Below are 12,625 nucleotides of genomic sequence, written 5' to 3' on the forward strand. Positions count from 1 at the left end.
CAACATGTAGCAGCTGCACCCGAACGCAACAATCGATATGGCGCATAGCCAAGTCCACCACACTAAACCAATTGCTCCCATCTCGATACCTTCGGCAAGAAGCACGCCGCCGATAGCTGGGCCACATACGCTTGCCATTGCACTCACTGTATTACCTGCACCGTGGATGGAACCCATCACATGTCGACTTGGTACGGAGTCCGTAAGCAGGAGGATGCTACTCGGGATAGCCATTGTGCGAGCCATGACCTGTATGAAGAGAATTGATACCATTGCGACCCACTTGATGACGCCTTGATTCGCAGAAAAGACGAGGTATGGAGCGGCGATGTACGCGATGGGAAAGAGACTGCTTGCGATTCGGAACATGCCTACAGTCCCAACACGCTGATGGAGCCAAGGATACAAGAAGAGTTGTATTATGATGCTTGCGATTCCGAATAGCGCAAGATAAAGCCCAATAGTTGGCGAAGCTAGTCCAAGGCCACCCTTGAAGAGGAACACGCTCAGCTTCTGATCGTACACAATCGGCATACTTAGCATCAGGGGGAAAATGTGCAGGAATGTCGCATTGTGCAACGGCAGGAGCGCAAAAGTGATAAGAGCGTGGTACACTTGTCGCGTCCAGATCGAAGGCACTCTAAGATTTTGCCCGGAGCTTGACGAAGACGCTTCCATGGAAGAAACAACCTCACCAAGGCTTTCGTCCTTGTCCTGAATCACGGTGTATCTGACACTGGGTTGCCAGAAGATCTTACTCTTGCAATATTTTGTCCATGCGGTCACGAAACCACTTTTCGATAGACTGTTTTCCGCTGGCAGGCTTTCACGGAGCCAAATCGCAGCTACCGACAGGCAGGCTCCAAGCACAATAGCATTGAAAAATGCCGGAAGGGCGTAAGGATAATGTAACGTCCATTTCACGCCTGCAGGGTGCTTTCCCGTATTAAAAGCACCTTCTGGACCAAAAAGATGTGGTAAGTTGTCGACGGGATTGGCGAGACAGCCTCCGACAGCCAATGCGATGACTCTACCCGAGTTGAATATGACTGGAGGAGCGAGAAAAGCTCGTGGCTGGTGTTTCTGTTCCTTCACAATTTCCGCAGTCATGGTTCGCATTACACCTTCCGTCCCGTTGGCCATGCCCGCGATCACCCGCCAGGCTATCAGCATGCCAAACGTCCGCGAGAAGCCAAAAGCCACATTCGCGACCACACTCATTCCAAGTCCAAGGATTATGGCAGATTTTCGACCATACGAGTCCGAAAGCCTGCCCCAAAGTATGCTTGTCAACATCTGTCCGATCGGAAAAGCGGCGACCAGGAGACCAGTGAGGCGCGAAATACGTTGCGGTGCAGTAGGTTGCTCAGGCTCGGAGATCATAGATTTGACGAGGAAGAAGAGATAAGGTATGAGGCAAGTGTTTGTGAGAGGCGCGGATAACCGACAGAGAGCTATTAACAAGAGCTGCTTCTTATGCGGGAGGTTTTGCCATGTCGCTTCTTCGTCCCTCCCATTCTTACTAACTTGTATGTCGGTCTCTTCGGCCCCAGCTCTTGAGTCGCCAGCATCACGCTCGAATCGCAACTCCTTGTTGCTACCAACCAATAGTTCCTCTTCTTCGTCGCATCTGCGCCGTTTAGACACCATGTCTTTGTAATATGAAAGTGGTTCTGCCGGAGCTTCACCCATGGAAGCCCAAATAGTTATGACAAGAACAGCGAGTTGGGTGCGAACCAGATGCAACAAAAGCTGTAAATGCAGGGAGTTTCATACCATGAAATAGCCCCACATTTTTCGTCAAACTGTGTCATTCCAAGCAATCTCGACAAATTGAGTGGTGAAGAGGATGTCATCGGTATTGATTGGTCCAGATGTGCTAGATTGATGACATTCGCTTAATTAGCGTGCTTGTCGGATCGGCATATGTTTTTGTTTTGATCAATGCCGTTGTTGCTCCCGGCATTGTATTCTTGAATGATAGCCGTAGCACAAGGGGGTTGTCGCATCCACATTGGCGGGCGAAACGATAAACGCAGGAAACGATACGATAACAGCATGGCCCGGTAGATTCTTGGAGTGAAGATGCTTTCATGATTATGACCAAATCTAAAAGAATGCATGTCAGGGTCAGATGAGAGGACGTCGTGATTCATGACCAGGTCGTTTGCGCCCTTTCTCTATCTCGATAAGAACGCCAAGCACTGTAGCTTCTTCTGCCGCGTTCGTTCATTGGCCATGCATCCTTCGCGTGGTGACTAGGCCACCTTGCCAGAATTCCACCCGCGACAAGGTCTTGGTACCTTCGCTGCTGACAATGCAGCGACTCCAAACTTCTACCATTATATGTAAACCATCATATGTCCACCAAATCACGCCTACGTCAAAAACAACAAAGCTGTCTCCTTCTGCTGTCTTGCTATCGTCGTTACCAGATACACCTTCGTCTCAACCACAACGTCTAAACATGGCACAGCCAGTACATGTCATCTCTAAGCTCGATAATGCAAAACATGCAGTTTTTTGTCTCGAAGAAAATCTTTCAGCCCTCGCTTCAGGTTCAGTTCGTGTCCAAACCTTGCTCATCTCCTTGACATACAACAACCTGACCTACGCTCGTTCCGGAACTGCGCTGCACTGGTGGGATCTCTACCCCGTGCCCGAGGATAGTCCCGCGCCTTTCAACAACCGGGAAGAATGGGGGATTGTCGGAGCATGGGGTTACAGCCGTGTCCTCGATAGCAACATCGATTCGATAACTCCAGGATCGCTGTTGTGGGGCTTATGGCCTACTTCCAGGCACACGGTGGACCTCCGGCTCGAAGCCATCGAGCCTGCGGGTCACTGGAAAGAATGCAGCCCGCATCGAAGTAATCAAATGACGGTGTATAATTGCTACGAGCAAGTCGCGAGAACTAATCCACACGCCATGCGCATGACCGCGCTTTGCAAACCTCTCTGGCAGGGTCCGCACTTACTCAACACAAGTGTGTTCTCGCCGCAACGCATTCATCCGTTCGGCTTCGGTGCTCCGTGGTCCGAGGACGATGCTGATCTTACTTCGGCTGTTGTCATAAGTCTCTCGGCCTCGAGTAAAACCGGTAGAGCATTCTCCTGGGAGCTTGCACGTAACCGAGACGTGTCGAAACATGGTCCTCTTGCACTTTTACAGTTTACGTCGGCTCCCAGTACACTTGCCATGTACGAGAGCTCTCTTCCTGTCAAGAACGTTTCTTACGAAGATTTGAGTGCCATGTCATGGGTTGAGCGGTTCAAGCCATCGCGAGTTGTTATTGTCGACTACGGCGCATCCGACGCCACGTTGCAATCACTGATCGCTTCGGCGTCAGATGTCGTTGCGAACATTACCGTCGTTGCTGTCGGTTACGAAGCCAAAGTGTACACGAGGCAGGACATCCAAGCTAGGATGGCGACAGCAAGTACGAAGGTCTCAGTCAACACGAGTGGCGTACGGGACCGAGCGATTGAAGCGCAGGGAGCTTCTGAGTATTCTCATCAGACGGATCAAACTTGGAATACATGTCTCAAAGAGCAAGCGTTCGACAACCTGAAGGTAAAAGTTTTGACCGCAGTGGAAGGACGTGAAGGGATTGAGGGCGCATGGACCGACCTTTGCGAGCGAAAAGTTCCAGCTGATTTCGGAATGGTGGTCGAATTGGCGTTAGACCAGACAATCGGTTGATCTCGCAACAGTTGGTAATCCCATCGAGATTTCCTGTGCTGTGCAGCTCCTCGGACTCTTTCGAGGGAGAGTGACGCTTTTCCAGAAATAGTACATTATATTTTGGGGTCATTTAGCCATACTTGAGTAAATGAGAACCATTCCAAGACAATTTGAAATACTCATGGAGAGCCAATCTTTGGTCTCATTACCATGCTACAACTAGTGCTGTTAACGGCCAATATTTCGTAGGAAGCTTTATGTGAGCGCTGCGAATACTTCTAAGTTCAACATATCTCCATTTTCAAATATGTATGTAGTGATGTGTTCAAATTATAGCATTGTTTATTAAAGTCCATACTTCCTGCGCTGTCCAAGTGCGATGAAATGAGTATTCCCCTTCACCAGTTCTCCCGGATTTTCCTTCTTTAGCAATTCCGTGCACCCCACACACTTCTCTGTCTCTCCATTGTTTATATACAAGATTTGCAGTACAGTGTCAGTATTCTCAGGATCGTCCTGCGGGCCCAAGCAAGAAAGACATACCCACGGCGCTTTGCCTCGACTTTGAGCACCCTGTGCTTTGAGTTCTACCAGTCCAGTTATAGAATCTGTATCTGTTGCCTGTGGCGACACTTTCCCTCTCCCAGACCTGGTGGAGTACGTTGCGAAGCATTCTGGACAAGAAACCGTGAATGTAGTATCTTCCTTCGACAGCTGAGTCGCCATGTCCAGCTCTGGCACGATGGATACGATTTTGCCCCTCATATAGCCGCAAGGAACACAAATGTAGCTTTTGCCATATCGGCCAGCCGGGGTTTGGTCTTTGTCGATAATTTCGCTTGCAAGATGTCAACACTCTTTTCTAGGCTTAAGGATTGGACTCATACTTCTTCTGACTTATGAACTTGACAATCACCTTCTTGCTACTTTTCTTATCAGTCAATGCCGGTCCTACGCTTCTTGCATCACTCTTAGAGTAGTCCTCGGGAGCTGGCGCGGTCATTGCCTTGCCAGGTTCGATCTCTTTGTTTTTTGCGATCTTCCTCTTGTCAATTTGACTCAGTGTTTCATAGGGTGTCGTAGGGTTCGCCATGAAATGTAGCTGCTGTTCCTTATCATACTGGAACATCTCTTTTTCGGGTTCTTTGGGGCTTTCTCTAAGCATATCTTCCCAGCTGACAGTTCGTTCAACCTCCTGGTCTGGCGCTGGGGGCTCACCAGCATTTTCGTTTTCAGTTGTAGACATTCTTATGGCTGATTCTTGGGTGATTTACTCAATACAGTGTGGAATTCGTACAGTATAAGTTAGTGAAGAATGAATGTGTGAAACCTGAGAGCCATCGTTACCAGCGTCCAATTTATAGGGCATACAGCCGACTCCAAACACTGGGAGTCAAACATCGATGTGTCTTATCCTGACATGATGACGCGCGTATGAGTCTAAAAATGATTGTCGTAAAGAATCATACCTCTCCCTGCAGCTCGTTGGCCCTCAAAAGGTGGTAATCGTGTCAGTGTCTTCCGTATAATGCAGCTGCGCGGAGTCTTTTGAAGTGCTATAGCTTCCTTTTTGGAAATGGCACGACTGAGGCTAATGCTGTTCATTCATCGATCAATTTGCGTAAATTGCTTCAAAGCACTGTACAGTGCTATAGACTAGGCATTCACCGATTCTAGCGTATGGCTAGGCTGGTACAAAACTTGTGAAATTAACATTGAAAATTTTAAACAAGTCCAGATTTAATTAGAACTTATTTATGATCTACTTCCTCTTTATTAGTTGTCCCGTTCCCTCTATAACAAAATGAGCATCGGTTTCAACCCTGCCGGGTGGCCAGATGTGTTTTGCAAAATTCGTACAACCATAGCACTCCTTTGTCCCAGCTTTGTTTACAAATACACAATACCGTATCCGCTTGTCTTCCGGCGAGTTCAAACAGGCAGTACAGATCCAAGGTGCCTTCTCGACACGATCATCTCCCTTGTATTCTACGAGCCCTGTACAGATGTTACCATGAGATCCCGGGGTCGCTTTTCCTCTTCCCCCCTTGAGGTGATACGTCGCTTCACATTCTTGACAGTACGCTAAGTCTAGGTTGCCATCGCGATTGGGATACAATTTGTCGTTCGTTGTCTCGTTAGACACAATCTTCCTCTTCATATAAGCACATGGGATGCAGACGTAACTTTGGCCGCGTCGATCGGCCTCAGTAGTCTTGTCACCTCTTCTGCTTTGGGATTATTAGTATCTTGGCTCGTCTTCTCTCCAAACTTGTAACTTACTCTGTGCGCAAAGTCATCCAGGCCCTATCAGTAGGATCTCGACCGGAGCCTGGTGCTGGCTCCACAGCTTTGGCGCCATTGGCCGTCTCTATAGGTCCTCTGGAGCTATATCCTGTTGCGCTAAACTTTGGCTCAGCTGATACGCTGGCCAATAGAATATGATGGGTTGCTTCTCGATCGATAGAAGCTTCGAGTTGTTCAGCCGTTTCGAAATCCCCCGTTCCTCGCTTCACATAGACTTCGATAAGCTCCTCAGCAAACATGGCATCGAATTCTGGATCTCCACTTGACGTGTCTGGAAGATATCCGGCCTGCGGGTCCAGATTACTGGTCGCGTGTTCTTCTCGGCGTCCCTTGTTGTTGTCAGGCATGGTTTTGTGACTTGAGGCGTTGTCTTGTGTGGAAGACCAAGTGATCACTGGATGTGTTTATAACAAAGTCCATCTCTATCGAAACTCATTTTATAGAGCACCTATCTGACTGCTACCACTTGCAGTCAAGTGGTGATGAGTCTTTTCCGAAGACTGGCTTTGACTCTACAAAATGCCCATGTTTCACACGCCTGAGTGTCGTCACGTGACGACTCACATCATACCTCTCATCATAAACCAAGTAGCGCTGTATGGAATGACGAAGGGGTTGAGGCTGTGAAACTTCAAAGCTCTTTCAGTATTTCATCACATCCAAGTAAGCTCTTGCGTCTACTCAGGCTACCCGGTGATGCAAGCCGTACTGTACTCTCTCACAGAACTTTGACTCCAAGCACAGCGAGCATGGTGTATTCCGGCACCTGATGACACAATAGTTTAGAGTCAACTCAAGCACGGATCGCACAATTTGTAATCATGAACGATTTACTGTCAGTATGACATTGGATATCCCGTATCTCTTTCTGCGTTCACCGATCTGGCTCAGGAGTTAGAGCGATAGATCTTGTGTATATCCCTGCCCCATTTATTTCGCTACGACGAGCTCCGTCCAGCGTTGTGATGTGAAACCCCCAGATCTCCATGTCTTTAGCACGTCCTACCCATATGTAATCTTCTCCGGGACCTGCGCCGGCGTGTCAACCCTCTGTGCATGCGCATCCGACCCCGGGCTCCCTGGTGAATATTCCGGCGGCGGCACACTAGGCAAATCTTTAGCCGTATCCGCCCTTCCCTTCCCCTTATTCGGGCTATCCACGCCCGCGACAGCTCTTTGTCGTTGTTCCATCGCCACTTTCTCCATGACTTTGGAGCATATGCCTCTATGCGCTTGCTCCATCTTGCCCTTCACAAATGGCATCAGCCACCATGCGCAGGTGACCTCGACATCTTCCACCAACACCCATTCCGCGTCTCCAATACCAGCTCCTTCACCCTCAACTTCCGCTGCTGCACCGCCTCGGACTACGCGAAACTCCGCGCGCACGATTACGCCACTTGCATCAGCCCGCGTCCTGACACCCGTGGGCGTATCTTGGAAGACCGACGGGAACTTGATGTACTTTTTCCCCCACTCCACACCGGGCAGGAACTTTATGACTTCGGTGACGTGGTATGACGTGACGGGGTGGATGTCGGTGGGGTACCAGTACGTGTCCTTGAGCGTCTCGGGGTCTGTTGAAGGCAGCTTCTCATGGCCCTGTGTGAGCGCTTGGAGTGTAAGTGTGGTGTTGTGGTCGTGGAGTGCGGCGAGTATGAGGGCGGGGTCGATATGCGGAGGTATAGCGGCAGCGGTGTGGAGGTGGTGTTTTGCGCTCATCGTGACGCCGTGGGGTGAACGTCAAGCTTCTCTAGGCGTGCTTGGCGGTGAATCCGGCAACGTATCTCGTGTCTCGTGGAAGGGCGTGTGAAGGGGTTGGTAGCGTTCGTGTGCGCGTGGAGGTGATGGTGATTGCACGTGCAAACAAAGAGTACTAGGATTACTATGGGAACAAGCAGACCAGCGCGACGGAAGACGGGTATTATGGGGTATCACAAAGAAGGGAAGAACGATGAGAGGGGAAGAAACGCGACAGTCGGTGAGGCTGATGCATGGTGTCGGGCCTTTGCTGAGTGTTGGCGTTTCTATTTCCAGCTGAAGCATATCTGGAACACCATGTGGGCGGCGTGGCAGTGTACGTCATTGCATTGCGCCATACCCGATGCGGTATGGTGCCAACTCCCCGCAGATCTGGAGTTCGGACGAAGCCGAATGATCACTTTTGCTGCATGACTTTTGAGAATATTTATGGCATAACATCTTTGCGTACTCATACATGGTCTGCGATAGTGTTGGGTACACTCGATTCGACGCTGTCAAGATATGACCGTCGTTTGCTCCTCAAACGCCAGTACACCAACAGCCATGTACGCGCCTGCAACGTGGCCACGACATGTTTTTACGGAACAGCTCGCTCTTATTTCATGTGCTCAGAGGTAGACATCGGAGGCGCCCAGTACCATCAAAGTGGTAGCCTCGTCGGACATGGTGCGGGTGACGTTGAGTTATCAGTCCCAATGAACACGACTTGCACCGCAGCAAACCTAGTTCAGTGTCAGCCAGCGAAATGCGTCGGGAAAGATGAACTCACGCTGCGGTTATAGCGAAGACTTCGGCTCTCTTTGCTTTGGTACACACTGTCAGGCATACCGTGAAAACGAAATTGAACGCCACCAGCACCCCAAGCTTCGTATTTCTAGCCTGCAGCTTACTCAGCACCAGGATTGAAGCTACTGGTAGCATAGATGCCAGGATTGAGGTTATCCACTTCGTGATGTTGAGCACCGAGCTTCCATAGTACACGTTGCCCAGATGGTGGTCTGCCTTCTTGATACGCCCCAGGCCGTAGTTGAACAAGAATATCGCGTTCCTTGAGACGATTCTGGAGAAAGTATCGACATCCTCGCGCTGGCACAAACCAATCAGGTCAGGAGCGTGGATATTTGGAGTATCGGGGTGGCCCCAGATCGTGGCGTCGTTGCCGGTTAATACACCACGGTCCATTGCATCGCTGATCAGTAAGGCTTGCATGTCGTCGAGGTCGAAGCGATCTGGTCCAGGAATCTGGTTGACTTTGTACTGTTGTATCAATGCCTTATCTAAGAGGTCGTCAGTTTTTATTCTAGTACCTTACGATGGGTCGTCAGGCTTACTGTATACTTCAAGCTTCACTTGAATATTCTTCACAAGCTGAAGCTGGGTTGTATCGCCGTACTTGTGACTGAGAAGAAGGTAGCTGAAGTCTGATGCATAGCGGCTTCGTTTCCCATCCTTGTCATTCAAATCTCGCTCCTCTTGTTTCTGCAAGGCTCGTTCGAGGTCGACAAGCTCAGCTTGCATGTACAATAGAATGCGCGCATTGAGCGCGACGAATTTGCGAAAGATGAGCGTCTCGGGCTTCAACCCCATTCTCTCTGAGAGGCGCGGGTATCCGAGCGGGGTGCTGCGCCACGCTTCAACCATCGCTGCCTCTTTCTCGGCCTGAATATTGCTGCCTGTCTTTTCTATAGGCATTTCGACTGATTTGAGAAGAATGGTGATAGTGGAGGGAGACCGATGGCGCATCCTGGCTAATATTATCGAAAATTATAGCATCGCACGAGTATTGATCACGCCTCCTGTTGTGCTTCGAGACAGTGTAGTTGTGCATTGGTGCACGGCAGACCTCAGCCACAAATCATACAACGGCTCTTAGTGGTACAGAAAAGTGCTATATGCTTTCATCATTTGCAAGTCCCTGAAGTTATCAGACAGTTTCAGTGCAATAAGCAGTGTATAGATTTGAGAGGTTCATCTCAGCTACCATGTTTGCACAACTCATACACCTATTCGCGGCGGTCTTTGCTTGAACAAGATAGGCTCTCATAGCTTTGCCGCCTCTGTCCATACCCTTTTCTGTGTCAATGCGCTGAAGAAAAACACCACACTGACCAAACAGTCGCGGTAAATCCGTGCCCGCTCTGAACCTACATGACTTAATCTACCGGTTCCTATGGGCTCAACTATGAATCTATAAATGAGCGTGGATATCTACCCTGCTGTATAACATCTAACTTTGTTCTGCAAGAGCATTTGAATATACCCAGGCTACCTTTTCATGCCTTCTCATCATGAGAAGACGAAAGGGAATTTGGCTTCAATCACACCAAAAATGACTACATAGTCTGAATTATTCACCACTTTCTGCAAATCGCTGTAGTGTTTAAACTTGACATATAATTTCACTCGTCAGTTGGCGGAGCGCATATCTGTCGGTTGACAGACGCACTAGCGATTTTGCGACGAGACGTATCAGTTGACTCCATTACGCTTGCTGTCAAGATGTCAGAAAATCGTCTGCTGTGAGCTTGCTGGAGACCAGCGTGCGTGAATGCCCCCAGCTTATGATTTGTGCTGGATGAACAACTGATCTTGGTAGCAATCAGTGGCTTTGGGGGGTATAATAATGTGAGTGAATGTAAGTCTAGACTGAATTATAGCTCTTCTGTTCTTTCCCAAGCACACATAATCATCATGGGATCCAAAAAATTCATCTGTGAAAGGTAACAAGAAAACCAACACTTCGGGCATATTCAGTAATTTTGAGAAACAGAGTAAGTTTTATCACTTCTACAGTCATGAACGAAGCTGACAATGCCACAGGCGAGGGTGCCAAAAGGTCTGAGGAGAAGATTGAGAGAGATGAGAAAGAGAGAAAGGACAAGGAGATCGCTAAGGACTCCATCCGCGGCTGGGTATGCTGCTTCAGTTACTCTGCCAAGTCTCACTGCTTGACTTACCACAGAGGTGATCGCCCTACTGCCAGCAACGTGACATGCGGCCGGTGCAATCATCCTACAATTGATCTCAATCGGGATCCGCGAGCATGCCCCTTTTGTTGGAAGATAGCCGTCTTCCCGCGTCATGTGGATAGAGCAGCCATGCCCGGTCTAATTTCTGAAACGCTTCCTAACAATCATAATCCATCATGGGCACCTCTTTGCGTAGGTTGCAACACATGGAACGATTGCCGTTGTGTGACTAGCCAGTCGGAAGATAAGCGGTCTGCTTTGATAATCCTTTAGCTTATTCAGGCTTTATCACGGAATACAGGATGCTCATACTGGTTTTGAGGGGAAGGGGGAGCGAGGTACGAGTTGGTGTTCGTGTCAGTACACACACATCTATTATAATTTTGACGTATTTTTCGGTCACATTGGTTACTTATCGTTCCATTCTATTGCATATTCCTGAGATCATGGATAGGTGTACTTAAAGGATGCGTGACTTGCAGTAGAGTACACATCGACGGGCCTCACTTCCACATTACGATGACGAAAAGTCTTCCAAATTTTACGAGACACAACTGGTTAAATCATTGTATCTCGCACAGTGTGATATCATGTTCCTTCTTGAGTCATTGGAATTTTGGTGTAATAACAGGCACCCCTGAACTTCAAACCCTACGCGCTTGAAGCTGTTGCAATATGTCCCTAATTTTGACCTTGACCTTGCCCTTGGATAAAAACAACCTGCACAGCAGCGAACCTGTCCAGTCAGCAGCCGTCTCAGTCGGAGAGTCAGGAGTGCTTACGCAGCATTCACGGCGAAGACATCTGTTCGCTTCGCCTCCGTAAAGAACGTTAGACAGACGCTAATCAGAATATTGAAAGCTGCAATTATCCACAACTGTGTATTCAGCGTTTTGACACGGACCAGCACAAGGATTGAAGCTATAGGTATCAAAGCGGCCATGGCGGAGGTAAGGAGAAACGTCATCTTCAGGACAGTGGAGTCGTAATAAATGCGATGCCCGACATGCTTGTTTCCTTTCGTGATGCGACCCAGTCCACACTTGAAGAGATGCACACCCTTCTCAGCAACTATGTGAGAGAAAAGGTCTTCTTTCTTCCTCGGATGTACCGCGATAAGATCTGGTGGGTGGTCGGTAGGTGTATCACAGTCGCCCCAACTAGTGGAATCTCGTCCTTTCATCTCGTTCGGGCCCATATCATCACTACTGAGGAAGAATTGAACGTCGTTGAGGTCGAATTGGTCAGGTGCCTCGAGCTGATGCAGCAATGATACTTCAAGCAGAGCTTCGTCTGGCAATGTCTTTAGCACTATGCACTCTTTTGGATGGTTTGGATGGCTGTACACTTACTGTACTGATGCAGTTTTGCGTGCATTCTGTTGATAAGCCGGAGCTGCGGCATATCCATATCGCTCGGCTCTTCCAGAAAGCATCGATAGTCCGTTGCATATTGCGACCGTTTGCCTCTTTTATCTCCATGGTCTGCGTTTTCCCGAGCGCGAAGGGCGCTTTCGATATCGCAGAGTTCTGCTTGGAGATATAGAAGGTGGCGCGCATTGAGTGCATCGAAGCGCCGATATATGCCAGTTTCAGGCTTGACACCGATACGTTCCGCCAGACGTGGATAGCCAATAGGATGATTCTTCCAGCTTTCTGAAAAAGGTATTCGGTTATTGTTCTTGGCGATCTTAAGTGCAAGCAGAGCCTTCTCGAGCATGATGGGCAACTGTGGAAGATTGAACGTAAGAGGACTAACAGTGCGATCAGGACTCATCATATAGACTAGTCAAGCACAAGCTTTTTAAGCACAAGGTGTCGTGCGAGGCGCTACGGTCTGTGCTCCTAGATCGATGCCGTTGGATTCGATCAAAAGGTCCGCGCGCCACGTTCCACGACTT

General features: G+C 49.0%; 8 protein-coding genes across 8 annotated transcripts; 2 read left to right on the forward strand and 6 right to left on the reverse strand.

The window, feature by feature from the left end:
- Window positions 1–62: 62 nt before the first annotated feature.
- On the reverse strand, window positions 63–1,794 carry SNOG_05477 (hypothetical protein; the record flags this gene model as incomplete). Its single annotated transcript, XM_001795829.1, has 3 exons — window positions 63–116; window positions 148–1,752; window positions 1,777–1,794. 3 exons carry the CDS (start codon window positions 1,792–1,794, stop codon window positions 63–65), a joined length of 1,677 nt encoding a protein of 558 aa, XP_001795881.1.
- A 1,405-nt stretch (window positions 1,795–3,199) lies between these two features.
- Window positions 3,200–3,703, forward strand: SNOG_05478 (hypothetical protein; the record flags this gene model as incomplete). The annotated part of the gene is made up of 1 exon (XM_001795830.1): window positions 3,200–3,703. One exon carries the CDS (start codon window positions 3,200–3,202, stop codon window positions 3,701–3,703), a length of 504 nt encoding a protein of 167 aa, XP_001795882.1.
- Window positions 3,704–4,553: 850 nt separating this feature from the next.
- Window positions 4,554–4,931, reverse strand: SNOG_05479 (hypothetical protein; the record flags this gene model as incomplete). Its single annotated transcript, XM_001795831.1, is given in 2 exon segments — window positions 4,554–4,885; window positions 4,904–4,931. 2 exon segments carry the CDS (start codon window positions 4,929–4,931, stop codon window positions 4,554–4,556), a joined length of 360 nt encoding a protein of 119 aa, XP_001795883.1.
- Window positions 4,932–5,964: 1,033 nt separating this feature from the next.
- SNOG_05480 (hypothetical protein) lies at window positions 5,965–6,743 on the reverse strand (the record flags this gene model as incomplete). Its single annotated transcript, XM_001795832.1, has 3 exons — window positions 5,965–6,386; window positions 6,564–6,613; window positions 6,715–6,743. 3 exons carry the CDS (start codon window positions 6,741–6,743, stop codon window positions 5,965–5,967), a joined length of 501 nt encoding a protein of 166 aa, XP_001795884.1.
- A 251-nt stretch (window positions 6,744–6,994) lies between these two features.
- SNOG_05481 (hypothetical protein) lies at window positions 6,995–7,714 on the reverse strand (the record flags this gene model as incomplete). The annotated part of the gene is made up of 1 exon (XM_001795833.1): window positions 6,995–7,714. One exon carries the CDS (start codon window positions 7,712–7,714, stop codon window positions 6,995–6,997), a length of 720 nt encoding a protein of 239 aa, XP_001795885.1.
- A 728-nt stretch (window positions 7,715–8,442) lies between these two features.
- Window positions 8,443–9,448, reverse strand: SNOG_05482 (hypothetical protein; the record flags this gene model as incomplete). The annotated part of the gene is made up of 3 exons (XM_001795834.1): window positions 8,443–8,478; window positions 8,585–9,033; window positions 9,145–9,448. 3 exons carry the CDS (start codon window positions 9,446–9,448, stop codon window positions 8,443–8,445), a joined length of 789 nt encoding a protein of 262 aa, XP_001795886.1.
- A 1,103-nt stretch (window positions 9,449–10,551) lies between these two features.
- On the forward strand, window positions 10,552–10,998 carry SNOG_05483 (hypothetical protein; the record flags this gene model as incomplete). Its single annotated transcript, XM_001795835.1, has 1 exon — window positions 10,552–10,998. One exon carries the CDS (start codon window positions 10,552–10,554, stop codon window positions 10,996–10,998), a length of 447 nt encoding a protein of 148 aa, XP_001795887.1.
- Window positions 10,999–11,503: 505 nt separating this feature from the next.
- On the reverse strand, window positions 11,504–12,444 carry SNOG_05484 (hypothetical protein; the record flags this gene model as incomplete). Its single annotated transcript, XM_001795836.1, has 2 exons — window positions 11,504–12,018; window positions 12,078–12,444. 2 exons carry the CDS (start codon window positions 12,442–12,444, stop codon window positions 11,504–11,506), a joined length of 882 nt encoding a protein of 293 aa, XP_001795888.1.
- Between the last annotated feature and the right edge of the window lie 181 nt (window positions 12,445–12,625).

Source organism: Parastagonospora nodorum, assembly GCF_000146915.1.
Source record: "Parastagonospora nodorum SN15 chromosome Unknown scaffold_8, whole genome shotgun sequence".
Lineage (NCBI taxonomy): Eukaryota > Fungi > Ascomycota > Dothideomycetes > Pleosporales > Phaeosphaeriaceae > Parastagonospora > Parastagonospora nodorum.